This window comes from Pan troglodytes, chromosome 2 (genome assembly GCF_028858775.2).
Source record: "Pan troglodytes isolate AG18354 chromosome 2, NHGRI_mPanTro3-v2.0_pri, whole genome shotgun sequence".
NCBI classification, from domain to species: Eukaryota; Metazoa; Chordata; class Mammalia; order Primates; family Hominidae; genus Pan; species Pan troglodytes.
This window is the reverse complement of record NC_086015.1, coordinates 67,936,627-67,960,661: the sequence shown is the minus strand read 5'-3', so window position 1 is coordinate 67,960,661 and position 24,035 is coordinate 67,936,627. Positions and strand designations below refer to the sequence as shown.

Genomic DNA, 24,035 nt, shown 5'->3' with positions numbered 1-24,035 from the left:
CAGATGCTGATCCAGGTGGCTTGGGAGTAAAGGAACCTCTCTCCTGAACTGCAGGATGTTAAGTTCAGCTGTTTGCCAGATACAATCAAGGTAACTTAGAATGAATCCTTTCTATTGCCATTTGGGTGGTTCAGATCCCTCTTCTATTCTCCCCCAAAGAAGGGGAAATACATGTGGAATTTAACAGAATTCTTTGATTCCTCTTCAAATTTCAACTGGATTTGGTTTACCTACACAATAAATGAAACATAGTCGTCCCTCGGTATCCATGGGGAATTGAGGCCAGGACCTCCTGGGGATAGCAAAATCTGCAAATCCACAAATGTACAAAGTGGCCTGATATAAAATGGTGTAGTATTTGCATATAACCTATGCGCATCCTCCCGTATACTTTAAATAATCTCTAGATTATTTTAGTACCTAATACAATGTAAATGCTATGTAATGTATTGTTTAGGGAATACTGAAACAAGAAAAAAAAAAAGCCTATACATGTTCAGTACGACACAATTTTTCTTTCCCCAAATAGTTTCAATCTGCAATTGGTTTAAACCACGGATGTGAAACCCATGGATACAGAGGGCTGACTGTAATTCGCAAAATGCTCTAAGATAACCTAGGAGAGACAGGAGGTGATACAAGAATAAGGTGGTATTACCACTTTATGTGGATAGCCTACAGCCTCTTACTCAAGGGCAGTAATGTATTTTTCCTACACCTACAATGGTTTCTGGAATTAAGCTTACATTTTTCTAGATGCAAAAACTTCAATGAGAAGATGACCAAAGAAAGGACTTGGGGAGGAATCTCTGGCCAGGTCCTGACCACACTCTGAGGAGCCTCCTCTGATGGCTCCTCCAGCATACTGCACAGAAACCACAAAGCTCACGTTGGGACAGGCTCTAACAGACACCTGGGTTTCCACGAGGGAGATGCTTCCACCTTTATGCAACCATTTTAAAGATCAGACATGTGAGGGTGAAATGGTAAGCAATAGCAGCCGAGGACTGGCACATTCCTCAGCAGAAGCTCTTGCTCCCAATAAATGAACAGTCAACACTGAAGCCCCTCTTTCTCTATGCCTTTCTCTTTCCCTTCCCTCTGGAAACTAGGTACAGTCTTTACTTCAACTTGGTTCAGTATGTAAGCACAAACACACACATATTCCACCATCACTGTCTCTGAGGTATGTGTATAAGTTCTCATTAAAACACTCTGATCCACTGTTTACTCTGCTACTAAAATGCTAATACATGCTTGGGCCAAAGCCCCAAATGAATGAATGAAAACACATTGATAAACGGATGCTGTAAAAACTCAGGCTAAACGGCTTGTCCCTAGCAAGAATTCCCACTGCTATATAAAGACAAATGAAAAGGAAACTGCTGCCAAAGCCATGTGAAGAGTTCCTGTCACTAACCCGCAGGAAGGACCCAATTTCTGCCTGCTCAACAGAGTTGAGACACTTGATGTTCAGCAAGTATAGAGAAGATAACTCTAGCTTTATTTTGCTGCTTGCATTTACAACCAAGAGGAGCCCTGGTTGAAACTTACTGAACTCAACCTTTTCTTTTTTTTTCATAGTAAAACTCCTTAAAAAACTATCTCCACAGTGAGCCTGAGATATGTTTCTCAACATCATGACCATACTGAAATTTTACAGTATCTGCAAGTCTCATCTCTGAAGGTGGGAGAAAGAGTTGGAGGGCTTGGCTTACCTTGGAAGACTGGGGGTGTGAGGTTTAGGTTTACTAGCTACAAAAGGCTTTGATTCGGAAGGAATCACTCCGTGAGGGTTTTGGTGCGGCTCCTGTGACGTTCTAGGAGGGGCGGGATGCGGGTCCCTGAGAGGCTGCGGTGGTTGCTGAGAGTCCGGATGGCGAATCAATTCCTTTTCCCTGGTTTTGTTTTTGTGCTCGGCTAATAACACATCAAATCGTTTTCTTCTACCCTGGACAGCCCTGCGCTGGGTTAAGGAATGTGTCTGTGGACCAAAAAAATACAGAAACTGAGGAATCTCATTAATAATTTTTGGTCTGCCTTATATCCCAAAACACCACTCCCAATAAATAAGCAATCTAGACCATAAGCATAGTGAAAGGCTACTCAGCATTTGATAAGCTAAAAACCTTAAGAGCCCATTATTTTCTCCCTAGCTAGACTAGAAGCATACATTCTAGGCTCTAAATGCAGAAGAATCTGGAAATGTTATTTCCATCAGAATAAAAAAGATATGTGAGCGGTGACACCTGGTATGTAACTAAGAGCAACCATTAGTGCTATATAACAAGTACTCATGTTTTGTGACACAACAGCAATTTGGTTTTGGGGGCTCTTATTGACTCCATTAGAAAAACCCTCTTTGGACCATTTAAAATTTTGAATGTTAATGTAAAGGGAAGAAACAATCATTCCATAAAACATGTATCAGAAAGTGTTCTTTTAGTAACTTCCACAGAATAAAAATTAAACACAATTGCGTCTATTCCAATGAAAATGCCATGCAAAAATAAAAATAGAAAGTGGCCCAAAGCATTCTGCAGACAGACTGCCACAGCCAAGGAGCGCTGGACAGAAGATGAGGCTGAGAAGAAATGCTATGAACAGGAAGGGAGACAAAGTAATCCCTATAGATAGACACTGGCTATGGAAATTAAGGAAATGGGATGGACAACACCCCTGGGTCTTCAGACAATGTCTAATTTCAGAATTAAGAAATGGATACACAGAGGAAAAAGAAAAGTCAAATTATGGCAGTGTTTGTCTTAAGGCAACCAATACACACACCTGTGATTGAAGCAAATCTTATAAGAAAATGTGTCTGTAGTCCAATCGCATTTCATAGTTACTGGCATTAAAACAAAACAAAACAAATAAGCCTAATACTATTGCTAACAGAAGATAAAGTTGAATGTACAAGTGTGAACTGGTCAGAGTTGGGCAAATCTTATTGGCAGTTGAGTCCAATCACTCAAGTTAAACCTGACCATTCCATACTGCTGAGATCTCAGTCTGTAAAAATGCAAGGAGATGCTAATCCTGAGGAGTGGATGAGTTTACATGAGCTACAGTGGCCCCTAATCACATATCCATAAACATAAATGAATTCACCCACGTTTCCTTCTTTTATATTACAAAATACTGTAAATGTGTGTGTGCATGCCCCTACACATAATACAAATGTATTGGCATAGTTGGTACAACTTTAGGGACTTAAAAAGGGAATTATGCTTCTAACTACCATTTTCGGTTGAATAACACAACCCACCTCCTTACGAGACACACTGCAAACTATGTCTACCTAAATAATCTAACCTGGCACAGACAAATGTGTTTAGCTTTTTACATTTTTACTTGATTTTCTTTAATATGGAAAATATCCATAAGAAAGTAACCTAAAGACCAGGAACTTTGTTTTGTTTGTGTTGTACCAGCATCTAGAAGAGTACCTGACACTCAAATGCTTCAAACAAAAAGTTTATAAAAATAATGGCCCTCCAACGTGTGTTGAAAGAACGAATGAACATATAGTATTACTGGTCCACCTGCCTGTCTCTCCAAGCAGATGTATAAACCTCTCCTCAGATTGAATGTTCCCGGTGCCTAGCACAGTACAGCCAAATGAAGAAAGCAGGCAGATACATTTTCCCAGCTCAGTTTGAAGCCTAAGTAGGGTTTCCACTGAGCTGTGAAGAACATTCCAAACAGAAATCCGATAGGGGTTGCCCAAGGCTCACAGGATAAAGACTGACTGCATAACTAGGCTCCGGAACCCTGCACACTCTAAGACCCTTGCTTACTGCTCCCTGCTCCTTTGGTCCCACGTACCTCTTCTTCCCTCTTTCTGTTCAGCCACCTGGCTGGCTTTAAGGTTCTAAGGAATTTGCTCTGCCCCTGTCACAGAGCCTTCACACATATTGTTTCCTCCACCTCTCCTACCTCTCCCATCCCTCTCAAGCCCAGATAAATCATCATATTGATTTCAGCCCAATGTTCCTATGGCAAGAAAGCCTTCCCTGGAAAAACTTCATTTTTGCAGGCTTTCATAATGTAGTCCTCTCATCTTTTTATAACTCATCAGTGGTAATTTTACAGTTATTTTGGTGATTAATACTCTCCATCTCTTTCATTAGACTGTAAGCACCACAAGCATAGGGAACACGTGGTTATTGTGCTAAACCCTTTATTCCCTGCGACCTAGAATGAGTGAGGCCTGTGCTCACAGATGTATGTAATAAAAAGTTCTACAATGAGTGAATGGACAAAGGCTACAGGAGTCACAAATCTCTCTGCGTGGAAGGCACAGAGGACTTTCGATGGGATATTAGACAGATGAAGAAGTGAGAAGGGGCAGTGAGGATGGGAGACAGACAACAGAGAATGAGTAATGGGAATGAACAGCAGCAAATCCCCTGACGGTGAAGAGAACAGATAACGTTCTAAGTCTAAGACAGAAGAGACCTGGCAGCAACTTGGGAAACACTCAGGGTAGGGACATGCAGGCATGTTTAGCCCTACCAAGCTTAACAGATTCAGACCAAAGTCAAGGCAAGGAAAAGGAAAAGAACTGACAAAACAATGAAAAAAAGTCAAGTCATCCTGTAAAAGGGCAGGCCTGGTGGATGCTGCATTTTCTGCCAGTTCTATGCTGATCTCATGACAAGCTGGGTCTCAAGACTTATTAATGCAATGACAGGCTTAGTCCAATGCCACGGAGAGTAATGACACCCTTAAAGAAGGACGACAAGGGTAGCATATATCATTTGAAAAGGAAGATGTGAGAAAAATGCAGACCCATTCAAAGTCACTCCACCTAGCAATAAAGGCACAGGAAGAATGCCAGTCAAGCTCCTTGAAGATTTTGAGTTGAAAAAAAACTTTTGGCAACCTCACTTCTGGGTAGTTATCCAAAATAACTGAAATCAGAATCTCAAAGAGCTATTAGAACTCCTATGTTCACTGAAGTATTATTTATAATAGACAAGATGTAGAAACAATATAAATGTCTGTCAACAGGTGACTGGATGAAGACAACATAGTATATACATACACTGGAATACTATTCAGCCCTTAAAAAGAAGGAAATTCTGCAATATGCTACAACAAGTATGAGGTAAGCTTGAAGATATTATACTAAGATAAATAACCCAGTCACATAATGACTAAACACCGCATGATTCCACTTATATGAGATCTATAATCAAACTCACAGAATCAAAGACTAGAGTGGTGGCTGCCAGCGGCTGAAGGGAGAGCGAAATAAGGAGTTACTAATCAATGAGCATAAAGTTTCAGTTATAGCAAGATGAACAAGTTCTAGACATCTGCTGTATAATATTCTTTCACAGTCAACAATACTGTCTTGCACACTTAAAGGTGTGGTTCCCTGCCACGCTTTGTAAACCACTGAAAAAGAACATCTTGGGTTTGAAAAAAGCAAACCTCATTGCCCACAGGTACTGTATTACTGAGAAATCCATGTTACTGAGAGTCAGGTAGGCAGGAAGAGCGCAGAAGGAGAATGGCAAGTTGTGATCATGATGTGGACAGGGCTGAGGCATGCTTTCACACATTCTCTTAGGGACAGCTGAAACTGACATAATTCTACAGAACTCAGGTGGCTATCTTCATACACCACCACCAATACACCACTGTGTGTCCAATTAGTACCCTATACAAAAAAAAAGCAGTTTGTTTTATGAGAGTTTTTAACCTAGAAATCCAAGGATGGGCTTGGGGTGGGGGTGTCCATTAATCCAAGATAGAAAAATTCAGTATGTGTATGCGTATGCACTATCTTATTCTCGGAAGATGGACCGTGTTTTTTTTTTTTTAAAAAAATGAGATATTTAAAGGTACTCTTGACCAACCCTTTTCCCCAAAAAGGTTCTGAACCACTGTTGTAAGACAAAATCTATATACTAAAATTAAATTAGAAGCTTAAAGTAAGAACCACTTAAAAATTTCCCACTCCAGAAGATTGTAACATGCCTCCACTGGCTGGGGCATGGGACAGGGCCTGAAGTCCTTTATTCAAATACACTTTAATAAAATTTAAAGTAAAACACTAACAATTTTATTAATTTTTAGAAGAAAATGCTAACTTTTATCATTTTTACTTCCTCCCTCTAAGGTTTTAAAATTACATACTTCAAAGCAGTGACTCTGAATGCTTCTTGAACCTATCTGGGGGGTAGCTGGGGACACCCTCCAGAAAAATGCACATCAACACACAAGCTCATTTATGTAGAGGTGTTCACTGATGACCTGAAGCCACCCCACATCAATAACCCATACTTTTCAGCAAATATACCTTATTAGCATACTGGCATTTTAAAAGAAGTAAGGAAGATCCCAGAGCAAAAAGGAAGACCATTACATTTTCTTAGCTTGTATATAAATTATTAATATATTTTATCTAGTTTTTTTTTTTTTCTCTTAAAAGAGATGGGTTTCGTAATGTTCTCCAGGCTGGACTCAAACTCCTAGGCTCAAGCAATCCTTCTGCCTCAGCCTCCCCACTAGCTGGGACTTACAGGCATGCCTGGCTTGCAGTATTTTTTTTTTTAAACTAGAAAACAGGGATATTTCAAAATCACAGATTTTTTAAAAAGTGGTTCTTTAAAATTTAAGACCATGGGTGACACATTTTTTAAATGTTCATACACACGCAAAGGCAATTTCCGGACTTGCTTTAAGCCAGTATAATTTAAAGCACAGTCAAGGGTAGCCTATATGGAAATATTAAAAGTTTTTAAAAATAACAGACTGGGAGAGAACACTATTCCTGTGGATACAACACTGCTCATTAGAAACAAAACCTCTGTCAAGATTATAATTTATAACAACGCACTTCACATTTTGTCAATCTGAGGCTTTCTTCAACAGAACCAAGTTATTCCTTCACCTACACAATTCACAACAATCCACAGAGCATCTTCTCTGGGTTAGAGAGACTGTGGGAGTAGTGTGGTACATCCCAGTCACCCATGTTTATCAGGATAGTCGGCTTGACTTTCAGGAGTCCACCTACCTTGCATGTCAAAGACCGGGTGCAGGGCTTCTTGGTGTCGAGATCAATAACCCCACAGTGGATGTCAGGATCAAACTCTCTTTCTGTCAAAAGAACACAGGCATTACATGTAGCCTGACAAACTCTCCTCCATGTATTTTTTAAGCAAGAAAATAGAAGAAATCAACAGTTAGATAAATTATAGCTGGAATAAAAGCCACATTATCAATAAAATAAAAAATATACAACGTGTGAGTGCTGCAACAAAGCAGCAACATCACTAAGACAGGGGGTGACTACTGCCATCAGATGATAGAAAAGATATTAAGTCTGTATTTCTTCCTTCAGAAATATACCACTAGAAAGCTACTTTTACATGACACACACACACACACACACACACACACACACACACACACACACACACTCTCATGCTCTTTAAAACCCAAGAGTGAAGAGAACAAACATATTAACTAAGGAACTTCCTCCTAAAGCTGAAGTTGACCAGTTTTAAAAATAGGAATTCTAGATTGCAGTTGATTTGCTCCCCACGAATGCCCATTTAATATATAGAGAAGCATTATGAAGAAAGAAAATTTGAAGTTACCTGATAATCTTTTATTTAAAAATTTCCTATTATTGGAATTGTCTTCAGGTTTCTTTTCCAGAGTGGGCGGTGCAGGAAGCCCTTTGCCATTCAGAATCTGTCCAGGTGAAGGCAAGGTTGGCTTTGGTATTGAGGGGCAGTTAAGGCCAGGCTTGACTAAGGAACTCACAGTAGCAGGACAGGTTGGCCCCACCGCAGATTTCAGTAGTGTGCCATCCATTTTCGGATGAATCTTTTCCACTTTCACAGAGGGTGTCATGCTGTCACAGGAGGAAGTGAGAAAACCAGTGCCTGAGTGCCTCAGCAGCCCCCAGGTCAATGGTGAGCCAGACGGATGAGGGTAGAGCCTGGGCCTACCCAAGCGCTGCATAGGGCCAGCCTCTTGGAAGGCTCCTTATGAGTTTTGTTAGTAAGGTTCATACTAATTAAGTCTATAAGCCCTTCTGGTGAGGCAAAATCCTCAGTGGACCATCAAATTTGCCTGGTCTTTCATCATTTCAAAAAATTTTACACATGAGGCAATGGGAAACTTAGACCTGATACCCAATGCAATGCAATTTCTATAAGAAGCAAAACATGAGAAGGTCTAAAAGAAACAAAGACTATTTGCAGAACCCTTGGAGAATATCTTTTGAGGACTGCCATTTGTAAGAAAGGATTCATCAAAACAAAGTAAACTTCTGAGTGAGCAAATATTTCCAATAAATGTCACTAAAGACTTATGAGAACTCAAACATGCTAAATAACATATCTGCAAGAAGAGGTTCTTTGCTTCTGTCAATAAGGGAGACTAGTGTTTAATAAATATATGTTGTGTCACTAAAGTGGTAATTCTCCAGTCCTTGAAAAATGTTTCTATGACAGGAGCTTAGGGAATACCTGTGCCATTAACAAAGATATGAATCTTGGAATCTTACTGACACTATCATTTTGCTTGGTAAAACTGAAAATACTGGTAGGAAGCTAACAACTGGCCTGGTTCCTATCTAAAGGCCTAGCTCTAAGTAAAGAAGATTTGAATCAATGAGGTTGTATAAACTTTGTTCAGTGGAGTCAGTGCTCTAACAGCTGTTAAGCTGGCCAGTGACTTACACACTACACTGGCACCGTTTTTGGCTTTCAGACTGCTCCCGGAACAAAAACCAAGCTTGCTGTACTGTACTTCTGACAGAAGAACAGGGGCTGGGGGCTTAGCAACCAGGACAAACAGCCCCAAACAATTGTACCTGGAATAGCCTGACAGCAGTAGAGAGACTGCAAGATGTCACATCCTCTCCCAGCTGGCAAGGTCCTTATGCAGCAGCAGGTGCTGGACCCTACCCTGAGATTAACCAGGTTACCAGATCTTGGACCTACGATGTGTGCTATACCCTCCAAAAGCAGGCTGGCCCAAGAAAAGCCATCCGTCACCAGGCTGAGGGATGCCATGACAAGGCGAAGTATGTTCCTATTGGAGTGCATGGCTGCTCCCTCACGTGACCTCAAGAAACCTGTCAATCTACTGAGTGACCATGGAAACTTGCCAAAGCCATGCCTGGCAGGTGTGAACTTCCTTCAGTCTTCCCTCATCACTGCTGTGATGTGAACCTAAGGCTGAAGGGAGGAAGCACTGCTTCCCTATTTGCTCCGTAGACCCCCAAAAATTCTACAGCAGCATCTGGGAATCTCTGCATCTTTTTATCATTACTATTATCCACAGCAGCAGTAGCAGGAGTGCCAGTATCCATTTGTTAACCGTCCCCTATGGCCAGACACTACGCCAGGTGCTAGACATATATTAACTAAAATATTCTCAATAACCCAGCATAGTGGCTGTTATTCTTAGAGAGAAACAGTGCCTTGCCCAAACCCCTACAGCTAAGAAGTGACAGAAATGGGACACAAATCCAGGCCTATGTGACTTGAGGCCTTTTTGGACAAAACTCCCCCACCTCACGAAGCTTCCTTCTCCTCATCTGGAAAACGAGGATAGTAACAGTACCTATTCCATAGGGTTGTTGTGATAAGTGACATAGTACACACATAGAGTTAGGTTTCAGTAGCTAGCACACAAGAATGGATCAATAAATATTAGTAACCTTATTATCACTGCTATTACTACTCTGAAAAGTTTCGTATGACATGATAGGGAAACATCAAGAAACAATACAACATACATTTGAATTCTTCCCCAAGTAGACTCTCTTTTATATTACTCACAGGCACTCTCACATGCCACTAGTGTACACAGTTCCATTTCCAGCAGGTAAGCTTTAAAAACCCTCTTGGCCATACTCACATTCTACCATGGGGAACTCTACTTTGCTGAATGGGATGCATTGGCCTGGTGTTCCCCCTGAGCTGCAGTTTCTCTTTGGGTGATTTCAACAACTTGGAACTTGATGAGGATGCGCTAAGAACACCTCCACTGGAAGAACGGTTGCTTCCACTTGCACTGCCTCCTTTGCTTTTGGACAGAGAAGGGAAGAAGGAAAATACTGAAGTCGGAGGAACGGCCAAAGGCGGCTTGCTGGATGAGCTATGTCTTCTTTCTGAAAACGAAAACAAAGAAAAAAAGACATCATGTTTTAGGCAAATCTCAAATGTAATTCTGGAAGAATTCCCTGAAATCAATATATTCAGGTTAAAACACGTGTCGTTAAGTGAAGGTATGTTAAACTCAGCAGCCTTCAGAAATGGCTCATCTAGGCCCCACAGACTTACTTAGCATTCTAGGAACGGGTCCTTCTGTTTCTGAAGTATCTCAGCATAAAGAGTTTTATCACATACACCCATCAGGAAATTAGACAACCATCGTAAACATGAGAATATTGCCTTTTGGGTTTTGCGTGCTAAAAATGAACCTCATTGGCTCCAACTTGCATTAAGAGAGAGGAAAATTATTCATTCATCTGCAGAGCTCTGCTAAATGACACTGCAAGCAATTCTTTCTTCCTTTCTAACACAGCACCTCTCTGATTTTCAAAATAGCAAAATCTTAAGAAACAAGCTGTACCTTCTTTTTTTCCCTGTCACTACCCACCAGCATATGACACCAAATAAGAATGTTTCTAGGGTTATCTTATCGTTCCCTAAGAATCTGTGCTGAAATTTTCCAGTGAATCATTTCACTTCCCACCCCCCCTTTTTTAATAATCTCACTTGACTACAGATGGCATAGCTCCGGTTCACACTGCTAAGATGCCAAAGGCGCAAGACAAAAATACCACAAATAGCTACGCCTGTTTTTTAAACCAGGAAGTAATTCATGGTTAAGTATAGACTACAAAGGTTTAGCTGAAAATAAATCTATCCACTGGAGAATCAGGTTTTCTTACAGTAAGGTAATCCATACTAATATAAATCAAGAGCTGTTGAAGAATGTTACCATCAGAAACAAGTAAATTATTTGGTAACTTTATCCGCTTGAGTACCTTAGTGGCTGCCTTTAATTAATTAATTTAAAATTACACATTTGCTTAACTCTAAGTTTTAAAATGCATGTGATCCAGCATTGCCTTATCACAATACAGGAGCTATGTAAGTATTTAAAACATTAAGCACATGATGATCAATGACCACAAGTAAGACTTCAATGGTTTATTTCCAAAGATCTTCTTATAGCACTCCTGAGCTTCTTGGTAAAACTGTGGTGACTTATTCCTGGAAGGGCATTACTTCAATGATGGCTTATAAAGTACTTAACTGTGTGTTCCACATCAGGACAAAATTATTATCCTAGCTATCTACAGACAAAATTCAAATTTCTATTCTCCAACTCAACTACACAAAGGCTACAATCAAGTTAGGAAGGTTAAATTGATAGTGATTTATAAGTGCCTTTTGCTTTTTGTTCACCCCAAAATGAAAGCTGTGTATAAGGAATAAAAAACTAAAATAAATTCAGTTCGGCAGTTTTCCAAATTTGGCATCTGAAGATGTTTTTAAATTTAGTTTTTCTCTCTTTTATGATCCCAAACACTCTGAACATACTTTTAAGCATCAGCACTTGTCAGCCAGGATGGTAAACATGTGTTTGCAGTTCTGTCACCTGCCTTAGACGATACAGCTTCTGTGGGCCATGTCTCCATTGTCTTTCTCTGTAAGGCATGGGACAGAGGTCTTCAATTAACTTCTGCATGACTAGTAAAGCTTTTCTTGTGAAAAGGAGTGATTTTGGAAGGCCCTAGACCAGTGGCTGTCAACCTTGGCTACCCACTGGAATAACATAAGGAGCTTTAAAAACACTGATGCATAGGTCCCTCCCTCAGAGACTGAGTTAATTCGTTTGGGGTGTGGACTAGGCATCCAGATTTTTGACAAGTTTCCCTGTCTGATTCTACTGTGCAGCCACGGTTGAGACACTACAGTAGACCAGGCTAATGCCTCAAGAACCATTAACCACAGCTGAGTAAGTTATCATGTGCATGGCACTGAGAATACTGCCTGCTACAAGGCACTAAAGGGTTTGTCAAATGAAGCTCACCACTACTACTTGTCTTGAATTAGTGTTTTCCAAATTTTCATCAACTGCAAACTATTTCCATCGTTCTTACCAAAGCTACATAAAATACTATTGTTTTAAACTCAACATTTTAATTTACATTATCAATTCTATCATCTCCTCCTCCTTACTCTAATACTAGCCAGTCTCTCATGGGGACATCATTGGTATTTCGGACAGGACAATTCTTCATACAGGATTTCAGGATGGTTAGCATTCCTACTCTCCTACTGCTTCTTCACCAGTAGTGCCCGTCTGCCAAAGACAACCTGAAACCACCCCCTAATCCATTTCCAGATGGGCCCCAGAGTGAAGCAGGGCACCTCTACCCTCAGCTGAGATAGATTTTTTTTCCAAAACAATAGTATCTGTGAAACAGTAAGTTCAATAAGCTTATTATATAAACTGAACATTAAAATATTCATCCATGTTTATCTACAAAAATCACCTTGTGTACCCCCTGAAACAGTGCACTAAAGGAATAGCATGTCTGTGATATGAAGAAGACAGAGAAAACCCTCAACTACAACTCTGACTTTTAAGAAGTACACTCTAGGTATCAGAATTCTCAAGCAGGTGTCTCAGAGCAAATGTGTGATGTATTTTCTTTGAAGATCAAATGATTAGATAAAATTCTCAATCGAATTAAATACCCTCAGTTCTGCTATGAAGCTTGTTTTGAGAATGCAGATGCATTCCAAAGCCACCGATATACTAAGAAACAATTTGAACATACTGAAATTTTGCATTCGCTTTTTCATGATTTTTGTCTGTAAGAAATACCAGGTGAACACAGAAAACTATACCTGGCTGAAATGAGCCACGTAGGAAAACACAAAATGCACAACCCCCTCAAACTTCCACCATCTACCTCAGTTCACCACCATGGGTGTTATTAACCACACCCAAACACAGCTGATGCTACAATTTTTCATCCAATTTCAGATAACCTCCTTCCATCACTTCACAGTCAAGCTGCAACCCTTCCCACGCCTTCCACAAGCAAATGCCAGGTCTTTTCAAGGTAACTGCCATGTTTATTCTAGTATTTATGTATTTTTTTTTTACCATTTAACATTTGTAAGACTGTGCTACCCTTTTCATTAGGTTCCTATGTTTTTCTGTGTGTGTCACTGATGAGGTCTTTGAGTGTTGTGCCATAACCCTGTTTTCCCAATAAGCCTCATGTGGTTTTTGTTGCGTAATTTTGCATTGTGCAGTAATTTTTTAGGAATGCATGTTGTGTTATAGCAGAACTGACTGTAACTTTAAGCTTGTCCTTTCAATTTTCTATTCCCATCATTGTCCATCCTCCCCGTTTTCTTTGGTTAAAATCTTCTTTTCTTGCCTATTAACTCTTAATATGGAATTCCACTAGAAAAATCAAGGTTCAAAGCTTCTTAAGTTAAAAGTCTAATGATGTATCGATAATATTTCCAAAAAAGTCTATTTTCTACTTCAATAACAATAAAAACTATTTAAAAACTAAGAATGACAATCTATCATGTGAATTTTTCATTCACTAAAACTTGAAACAGATTGTGTGTGTGTAGTGTGTGTAAGTAACTGAGATTCTGGCTGAAAAGTGCCAGCTCAAATTCTTGTCATGCTACTGAATTATCATGGACTGGTAACTTACTCTGTGAAAAGGACAGCATCTGGCTTTCCCCCCACAAGAAAGCAAGAAGGAAAAACCAAATTTATTGTAGTTGAGTTGGACTCCCCTTATCCTTTCACTGTGAGCTCTTATTTTTCATAGGATTTTAAACTGGGCATCTAGCTCTAAAAAAGTGTTTGCTCCCAGATCAGAAGAGAAGTGGGCAAATTATAGGTGGGGTTAGGGACCCTATATTAAGTGGACAAAGTGGTGGCCAGATGCTGAGCACAACTGCAATGTGGTCTGCTGAGGAGTCCAAGTTGAGTTTTCAAAGCGCTCCTCTCTCCAGGATCTGGCACCAGCCCAGAGAAAGCACACTCTGTCCCTGAATGAGGAGGGCATGATGAATGGCTCCAGCAAGGGAGAGACAGGCCGACTGACAGACAAGTACAGACATAAGAAAAGAGCAGAGACAAAGAAAGACAAACATGCCTAAGTGTGTATGTGTGTGTTGTGCTGGGGAGAAGAGAGGGAGACAGAGCTTCATGGGGCTCTTTCCCCTTGTGGCTTCAGTACGTCACATGGCAAGGACAGGATATTAGTAGTGGTGTAGGAGGGTGGACAGCTCTCTATAGGTCTTCCAAAATAGAATGCAACCAATACTAAGCTTATAATTCTGAATTCACGCTGAGATTTTTTTTTAATTATAAGTATTAACACCCAGGTACACACCAAAAAGGAGTTCAAAGCAAATAATTAGATCTTTTTATATCATAAATATTGCTTTGAAAACAACTAAAAATAATTTACAATGAGCAACTGTCAAAATTAGGGCACAAATCTAAAAAGCAGTCAAAACAAAATGTAACTCCAAATGCTAACATTCATACTCGAAAATAATCTAGAAGGATATATGTCAAGCTTTTTAAAAAGTGGTTATTCCCAGGATTATGGCTCTATTTTTTAAAACATTTGTGTATTGTTTTTCTATAATGAATACAGTTTACTTGGTTATCAAATACATACTTCTAAAGAAGAAAAATTTGGTGTTCTGGTTTCAATTTTACACATGCCAAAATAAAGCAAGGCATACTATCATTCCTGAGCATAGTATCAATTTGTCCCATTCTCAACGGGTATCATGCAAGTGGCTAACTACTAAGAAACCCCCACAGAACCTGAATTAAATATCTTCAGTTCTGCTATAAAGCTTGTTTTGAGAATGCAAATGCATTCCAAAGCCACCGATATACTAAGAAACAATTCGAACATGTTGAAATTTTGCATTTACTTTTTCATGATTTTGGTCTGTAAGAAATACTAGGTGAACACAGAAAACTGTAACTGGCTGAAATGAGCCATGTGGGAAGATTCAAAATGTACACCCTCAAACTTCTACCATCTACCTCAGTTCACCACCACGTGTGTTATTAACCACACCCAAACACATCTGATGCTACAATTTTTCATTCAATTTCAGATAACCTCCTTCCACCATCTCATGGTAACTCACAAGCTGCAACCCTTCCCATACCCTTTATTCAGGGCTCTTTTCTTATATCTTATTAAACACTTTACTAATCTTTTATAATCCAAACAACTGGCTGATGAGAAATCTCACCTTCAAGAACAACAACATCAACAACAGCTGCTACTGTGTACTGTGTAGAAACCACATGCCAGGCACCATGCTACGGGATTTACATGGATTATCTCATTCAATCCTGACCATCTTTCTAACAAAGTAGATACTATTATTAACCTCACTTTCCAGATGAGGAAGCCAAGGCTTTTAAAGGACTCAAGTCAGTTGTCCAACATCACATGGTTACTTAAGAGGCAAAGATGGGTGCAATCCCAGGCAGGCTGACTCCAGCACCTGGGTGAAAGCACAAGGCAACTTGCCTGCTCTGAAATGGCATTATTAGCAAGTCATAATACATGATGGAGGGGCAGGGATAAAGGTGAGGGCTGGGGCATAAATCAGTAAGAAGCCCATCTTCCCTAAGTGCTGGGCAAAATCAGGTTGTTAATGTACAAGTCTGCATAGGCTGAACATTTGTCATCGATGACAGTTTTTTGGTATATTCAGGGTGGGATCCAGAATATGTTTAAGGGAAATCCAGATTGTTTTCGATTTCATCTTTCCATTTTGGAAGTTGCTAAGCTAAAAATCAGCTATGGGTGTGTCAGCCAGTGTAGCAATTCCCTGCTTGGAGGGTCTTAAAGCATCCAAGATGGTTTTGATAGAGGCAGACAAATGCCTAGAAAGACAGGGGAGGGTCTCTGATGAAACCCCACCTCCAAGTCGAAGACAGTTTAAAGCCTGAAAACCAAGCTACAAGTTAAATCCTAGGACTGGATTAAGAATTTGTCTTCCCGTTTGGGATGCTTTCCTCTAATTGGTCCCCACCCTTCACCTATTTTTATATATACTTACCCTTTCCAAATTGGTTTTTCTACACTGTCATGCCCACCTTTGAGTTGTGCCTTCCCTTTAAACTTTTTTGCATACTCACAAACCAATCAGCAGGCACTCCCCATTCTGAGTCCATAAAGGGCCCCAGAACCAGCCACATGGGGGAATTATTCCTCTCTCCCTGAATCCTCTCTCTGCTTGAAAGCCGTTTTCATTGCTCAATAAAATTCTTCTCCACTCTTCTCACCCTCCAATGTTCCACGTATCCTCATTCTTCTTGGGTGCAATTCAAGAGCTCAGGAACTGCCAAACGCAGGTACAACCTTAACACAGGCAAGCTGCGGCACAACCAGCGTGGCCGAGGGAGACCCAAGCAGGGCATATCACTGGCCGGGCATCCCTGGTTTGCAGAGTGACCAAGAAGAAAAATCCTGCATCAGTTTGAAGAGTGAACTGTGACAGAATGTGCCAATTGGGGCTGTCTTTATAGCTTGGCTAAAAAGAATCAACTTACACAGTTTCCAGGTGAGGATGCTCTACAAAGGACCATCAGCAAACACCTGCTCAATAGGGTAAGGCTGGACCCACCAACCAATACACAACACAATATGCATGCTTCGAGTCACTCTCAGGTTGTTTATGGTCACCTTCCCAGCAGAGGCTCAGGACTGTTGGGCACAGTCTTGATATGTATGGGTTGAGTAATCAGCCTGAATAGAATCCAAATCAAATAAAAACATTTTTTAAAAGATTACCTGAAAAGGGCAAGAACTTTACAGTCAGGGATATGTGGGTTCATATCCTTGCTCTGCCAGTTACTAATTGGGTGACCCTGGGCAACCAGCTCACTCCATCCTCGTTGGCAGCGTCTTCAGTTGCCAAGCCTACTTTGCAGGGCTGCTGTGGATTAAACGATCAAGAGTTGCAAAGCCTGCAGCACAGAGCCTACTATGGACCAAGTACTGGGAACACATCAGCACATAAGACAGAGGCCCCCTGTTAGCTTGGCTGATGCCAGCTACAGGCTTGTTTATTTAGACAGAAAAGTACTCACAAATAACACCTCCTGACTTCTAAAGGAGGTAGAAATCACTTAAGAACAAACCAAACCCTCTTTACTGTAAGTTATCTTCTCCAGTGTGATAAGGATTTAGTATACATATTTTTACATGCCATTTCAGGAAGATATCAACCTCTTCTAAGATAGGAGCTCAGGGGAGCAACTTTAAGAATTCATTTAAAAATCAGCAAATTCACACCAAACAAAAAGAACATTCATTCAAGCTAAAGTTATTTTACAAATAAAAGGTTGGCTCATTTTCCTCACAGAACTCAGAAGACACTCAGGAAGAACTGCAAGTAGAATAAAACGAAGATCAAGTCTCAAATTCAGTTTCACAGATCCAAAGGTGGAAATTTTGGGCAGATTTTCTAAGTAAAACCCACATATTTTTCTTTAAATGAAACTCACTCACACTTTCAGATAGACTCAGTTAAGGTTAAACAGAGTGTGCACTCTGCATGGATGGGCCTTATGAGAAATACCAATGCATGCTTCAAGGAATGCATGACTTCATGCCTTCTGACAGCTCCATTCCACAAACATCCCATAATGATGCCCATTTAAAGCAAGGACTTTCAATAATGAAGGTTATACATGGCTATAAAATGTAAAACATAGGTAAACATGCACACAGTCTTTGGCCAGTCACAGTAAGTAACAACGCATGTATCAAAAGCTCAGTTTAAAAACTTCAGGTCATTCATTAAGCTGTCCCTTCACAAAATTATTTATTGTTTATTTTTATGTCCAGGTTGAAAAGTAACTGCAGCTTGCTATTATACAGCTCCCAATTAATCCAAACTGTCATACTCCATTTCCAGGCCACCAAACACAACTCGTGAGGTGTCAATTGGCATCATGTGTCTTTCACAAGGATTATAACTCCTTAAGAAAACATCCAAGAGCAGGACCTGAGGCAAACTAGAAATAAAGACTGCATAAAACAAAAACAAAAAAAACTCAGCACTTTTTTCTTACACATCTACTTTGCTCCAGACTAGTGTTTTCCCTAAACTTTTGTTATTCACAACTAAACCATATTTTGGATCCTTTTCCAAATCTGCACAATATCTAGACCATTATTTACTTAATATATTTTTTAAAATTCAGTGGCTGACTAGGGACTAATTTAGCATTATCCTAAGCAATAATATCTCTGAAAGAATGACTTTGTATTTGATGTAGGAGTTTTATATATATATATATATGTATATATTTTTTCTCACGAATATTAAAAAATATTTGGCATACCATTGAAAATCACACCATGGACTACACATGAACATCAAGCATTTAATATTTCCTCACTACTTTCATTGTTGTCAACTTTTCCCTCTAAATTTTCTTATTCTTCTTAAAAGCACTCACATGTGGCCTGACAAGCAAACATGGTCCTACTCCATCCACTCTTTGTAGTCCCAGGTCCTTTTTATTCCTAAATCTGCTTTATCTTTGATCCAATTTCTTTATGTTCCCCAGGCACTTGATGAAACTATTCCAGAGAGAGCTGAGTGTAGTCTAATTGCTTAAAAGGAAGCAAGTCGGTGGGACTGTCCCTGGAACATTCAAATCTCAAGTTGGGGAATTCAGAACTGACCTCTGACATGCAGTGCCTCAAAGGACAATTAGCCAAAACTGGGGCTGGGAGGCAACTCCAGAGCATGCTTAGGTGGGTTACAAATGGCACTGGAAAATACTGAGAAAGAAAAAGTCCTTGCCACAAAGCACTCGGCATCATTTCCACTAGAGAGATTTAACTGAAAAGGATGATTTCAACACTGGCTGCCCTAACAAATTAGTCTCCAACTGCTACCTCTGCCAAATGCATCTCTCCTCCCCCTAATGCGGAGGTGCCTTTAAATTAAAACATAAGGGGAAAGTGCAGAAAAGAGAGTCATTTACAGCACTTGGGCCACTTGAAACAACTTTTCACCAAAGGTCCTAATCAAATTATCAAGCTCTTGAAGTCAGCGCTTTATGACATAAATAAAGGCCCCACTAAAGTATTCGGGTCTCCTGGCATTTCCACGTCTCTGGGCAGAGTGCGCACTGCAGCATACCCATTCACACTGGCTGCATGAAAGAGAACAGATCACAAAGGGCAGATTACAAGGGAGAACGACTCCACTCCAGTGGGGGAAGGGACAGGCGTGAATGGATTGTAAATAATGTTGCTAAGAAAGGAGCAGAAATATGGCAACCTCAAATAATCCTCTTGCCAGGAATTCTTCCCAAAAGGACTGTTCTTTCTAAACTCTGCTTTCAAGTATGTGAGAAATATGAAAAACTTATTGAATATCTGGGGGATACTCCTTCCCTGCCTAACTTGTTGCTTTTTGCAAACATTTGTAAAAGGGCTTTAAAAAAAATCCAAATATTTTATTGAAAAATACGGAATGATAAGGAAAAAGAGGAGGTACAGAATGTTACAACAGTTGATCACCTCAGCTATGAGTATAACACCCTTTTTTTTTGTCTTTCATAAAACAGCTTGTCTTACATAAAACTGAGTGGTCTGAGTGATCAATCAGTTCAGTTCCTGAAGGACGCCCTTTTTATGCTCCTGCAACCCTGTTCAAGGTGCAGACTTTTGACCAGAGGATTATCATCCTCTCTAACACATGCATACACACAACACTTAGGGAAAGTACATTTTGGGAAAAGGATGCTGTTGCTTTTGAGTGTTAACACAACCATCCAACTGTTTATGCCACCTCTGTGATCTTTATGTCACTGTTTCTGACTACAGATACCACACAATGAATGACATGCTGGCTGACACTTCTATTTTGCTAACAGCCATAAGGACTTCTCTCTGCTATCCTCAGAGAGCACGGTGTTACCCAAATGATGCTGACAGAGTACAGCAATAAATCACCCTGGCCGATTTATTTGACCTCACTATCTGAGTGATGCACATCATTTTGTAAAATTTCACTCCCCTTTCTCCCTCTTACACCATCATTCATTGAACTGTTTCTATACCTCAGGTATACAGGTGAGAAGAAAAGAGAGAGCCAAAACGAAAATCCACCAGTCTCTAGCTACTTTTGATTCAATCCTCTATGTGTTAGGGAAAAGAACACTTTAGAATTTTAGCAATTTACCTTTATAAGGATAGACTTCCAATTTGTTATACTATCTGTAGTTCAAGCATCAAACATACTCAGTCTTTACACAAGTATCTCTATAGTCTCAATTTGGTCTAGGTCATTGTTTTCCCAAATGAAACATATGGGCTATTACCAAAATGCTAAAAGACAATTAAAAAAACAAAACAAAACTATGCCGTTAACCACTCCAATCCAATTTTTACAAAAACATAAAAAGAGAGAGAATAAAAGGAACCTGGTAAAACTCAATTTAGAGGAGCTGCCTTGTTTTTGTTTGGTTGTTTCTGTTTTGTCTTTTAAAACAGAAATTTCTGTGTAGGAATCCCAACAGGGAGCATCATCTTCCCAGTCCAACAAACAAGAGCAACTCTGCAAGGTACAACGAAATGACAAAACTATCTGCTGAAAAGTGCTACACTGAGCCAGTCACAATCCTTATTGCCATTTTCCACTGGTTTTATATCCTTTTTATATCACCTTATTCTGGGTGGGGGAGGGCAGAATACCTGAAGACCAGAACATGGAAATAAGAAAAACCTCACATTTTGAACACAGCCTTACAGATTCCTTCATTATACATTCTTTTAATAAGGAATGAGTGATTAATTACCCAGGAATGCCAATGTTTTCAATGAGTCTGCAACACACATTTATTTTTTCTGAAGAGAGAAACAGTATCTGCTCCACCTGCACGCCAGGGCTGTCAACTAATAAAACATCAGAAGTGACATGCAAAAACGAAAGCAGAAACAGTGAACCTAAAACTGTCTGACAAGAGTTTTCAGAAAAATCAATTATAGAGAATCAACAGCAATTTGATTAAAGGTTTAAGATCTTTTCATATTTAAAGTCCTACAACTGGGGAGCTCAATTTCAACCTCAATTAAAACCTTCCGGTCAAGCTCATTATTACACAAGGCATGAAATCTGAATCCCCTGAAAACTAAAGAACTCAATTGACACCTCACTTCCCGCATGAAGACAGAAGGTCTGAGACAGGTAAGGTAATATTGAGACCAGCCTCCACACATCCACCCAAGAATCAGCTTAGCTCTGCTGGCTACCTTAATAACAGAACTGAAAAAAATCATCTTTTCTGGCAGTCAGTCCATAACTAAATTTTTATATACTCAATTTAAGTTACTGAATGACTTCCCAGGGTTACTGTTTGTATTTTGAAGTTGTTCTTCCTCTTGACGCAGTGTTCTGTTTGAAACTTTGCTGTGGAATTGAAGTATCTGACAAAACAGCTTTCAAACACATTCTACAGGAAACACTGCAAACTGCCTGTCATGAAACCTCACTTACCACAAGTAAGATAAAAAACAAACAGTTAAAGCGTGTTACAACGTTCCTCCATTTTTAGAGAGAGACGTAACCAATACTCTCTCTGTTTTGAGATATGGGAACTGTTTGGTGCAAACCTCAGCATTTTGTTGGAGTTAATAACAAACTCGGCTCCTGTCTGCATCTGAACTTTGGCCAGATCACTCAAATGACATTTCAGAATGGCTTCTGTGGACAGCTTGCAGCAGCTAATCCCTGTGGCTGCGATTACCCACGCTGATCCCCTAGCTCTGCAGGCTCCCTCCCTCCACTACTTGAGCAGCAGAACCCTCCTGGCCTGCTGGCAGGGCAAGACAAATGCCAGGAGGAAAGGGGCCTGCATAAACTCTTCCCAAATCTGCTTGGTTCTATGTAAGGTTAGCAAAGACCTACCCCACCGCCCACAGGCTCATCCAGAGCTGGGCCCTGAGCCAAGCCCAGCCTCTGAAAACTGCCTCAGAAAACTTACCCAGTGGAGCTTTCAGCTCCTGCGCAGAAGGGCTGCTTTGGAGAGGCGTCTTGCTACCTTCCATTCACAGAATTTGGTTGTGCTTCATTGCACACTTGCTACTGCAGGCTTGCATCATGATTTGGGTCTGCCCACCAACTCCAAATATGCTCCATGTTTGGGCTTATGTAACATTTGCTACTACTGTAAAAAGCACTTGAATTACAAAGGTCCTGGCAGATCAACAGAAAACAGGGGGTGGAGTCTAATTTCATCTAATATGGTCATACAAGGCGTCCTGGCTGGTGTAAATTAATCTTTCTATTGGAAAGGCAACTTGTCAAAACTGGGGAAGATGGAATTTATAAGTTTAACCTGCTAAAATGCAAATTACTTATATTTTGTGAATTTTTTTTCTGAATACCTTTAAACTGACAAAGCTACTACCAGGTATATTACAAAACTTACATGATTTATTTAAAAACCTACATTTTAAGTCTCGGTAGACCTAAAGGTCTTAAAGTTAAACATTTCTATAAAATACCTGCAGCATTTTTCCAGGTTTTATTTCCCCTATACTATCTACAGTTGCTAAGCTTTTCAAAAAAAGTTTATTATTCCTAAGCATACTTTTCCTTCCTAAATCTAGTAACAAAATATCTGAACCCACTTTCTGTGCATATTTGTAAAATATGTATAATTTCATATCCACGTTTGTCCAGTTTGTTGTTCAATCACTGGAGGACTGACTAAAGCTTTCATACTTTTAAATCCAAGAATTTCTCTCACTGAGTGTCCCCTTGAAAACAGTGTCTTCCTGGCCTGTTTCCCTATCATCCCTATCACACTCCCTCTCTCTGGCCAATCAACAAATCTACTGTCAAATGACACAGAATGGGGTGTAATGGCTCACACCTGTAATCCCAACTACCTGGGAGGGTGAGGCAAAAGTCCAGGAGTTTGAGGCTGCAGTAAGCTATGACTGTGCCACCGCAATCCAGCCCAGGTGACAGAGTTCTAATAAAAACAAAACAACAACAAAAAATCCCCACAAATGACATGGAAAAAACTGCCAAGTGATCTGAGTTTTACGATAATAATGACTTAGATACCTGATAGTTCAAAATGAACTCTTTTAAATGTCAAAAGAAGCAGCAAAAGATTCTTCTACAGAATCCTATCACCCCATACAGAATATTTGGCAAAAGTCATGAATTACATATGTGGAAATGATTTAGCCTGAAAGGTGCGGGGAAGAGTTCTGAGAGAGGCATGAAAACGGCTTCTATTAGACCAAATTCTAAATTGACTCTAAAACAAAAGAACAGTAGCTGCACTGCCCTATTTTCACAAGGATTCAGATCCCAACCCATGTCAACAATACTAAGACCCAGGGGGTTTTCTGAAACCCACTTTTTTCCCCCCAGATTCCTTACAGTAACGTTCATACAATCCAAAACTATGGAAGCCCTTAGAAGACACTAGAAGAACGCAAGGGAAGAGCCATCAGCAAGCCTTAGAAGCACAGGATGAGGATACATCTCCCAAATCTTTTTAAAAGCTCATAAGCGAAAATAAGAATTTTAAGTTAATTCACTGAAGCTTTTCTTAAGCTAGAAAAAAAAATTCCATGGCTGTAAAACCTGATTGCCACAGATCTTAGTATTGTTCACCCTACTTCACCTGCCCTCCCTGCAGGGGTAGCCAAGGAATCTCCTTAATGCCATCAATAGCAGAAAAGAACAGGGTAGGAGGATCTTTCTCGAGCTAAACCTCACTTCCCTATCACTGTACTTGTATGACAGAACACCAGAGTCCTTGCTGGGCTTCCTAGCACAAATGCTTGCCTTTCTAATATTCCCTTTCGTACACAGTGATTGTACGAAATACAGTGGGGAAAAATATCATTATGAGAGTCAGCCAATCCAAGACAGTTCTAAGAATCAAGTCGTTCTGCAACCCTGTAG

At 40.0% G+C, this 24,035-nt stretch overlaps 1 protein-coding gene across 20 annotated transcripts in view; it reads right to left on the bottom strand.

The window, feature by feature from the left end:
* Positions 1 to 24,035, bottom strand: part of ATXN7 (ataxin 7) — a 145,330-nt gene that overhangs the window by 19,924 nt on the left and 101,371 nt on the right. For 16 of the 20 annotated variants that reach the window (XR_010155625.1, XR_010155626.1, XR_010155627.1 and 13 more), the window contains 4 exons: positions 9,898 to 10,150; positions 7,620 to 7,879; positions 7,034 to 7,116; positions 1,719 to 1,984 (listed from right to left, as the gene is read on the bottom strand). Coding sequence is in view for 17 of the 20 variants with exons in the window: in XM_054680746.2 (XP_054536721.1) it covers positions 1,719 to 1,984; positions 7,034 to 7,116; positions 7,620 to 7,879; positions 9,898 to 10,150 (862 nt within the window). In the remaining 3 variants the exon portion in view is untranslated. Of the gene's footprint in view, positions 1 to 1,718; positions 1,985 to 7,033; positions 7,117 to 7,619; positions 7,880 to 9,897; positions 10,151 to 11,591; positions 11,694 to 16,365; positions 16,519 to 16,632; positions 16,829 to 22,089; positions 22,315 to 24,035 lie in introns of those variants that run through there. The other 4 variants (XM_001174609.7, XM_009445776.5, XM_016941451.4 and 1 more) reach the window with 3 other exon arrangements.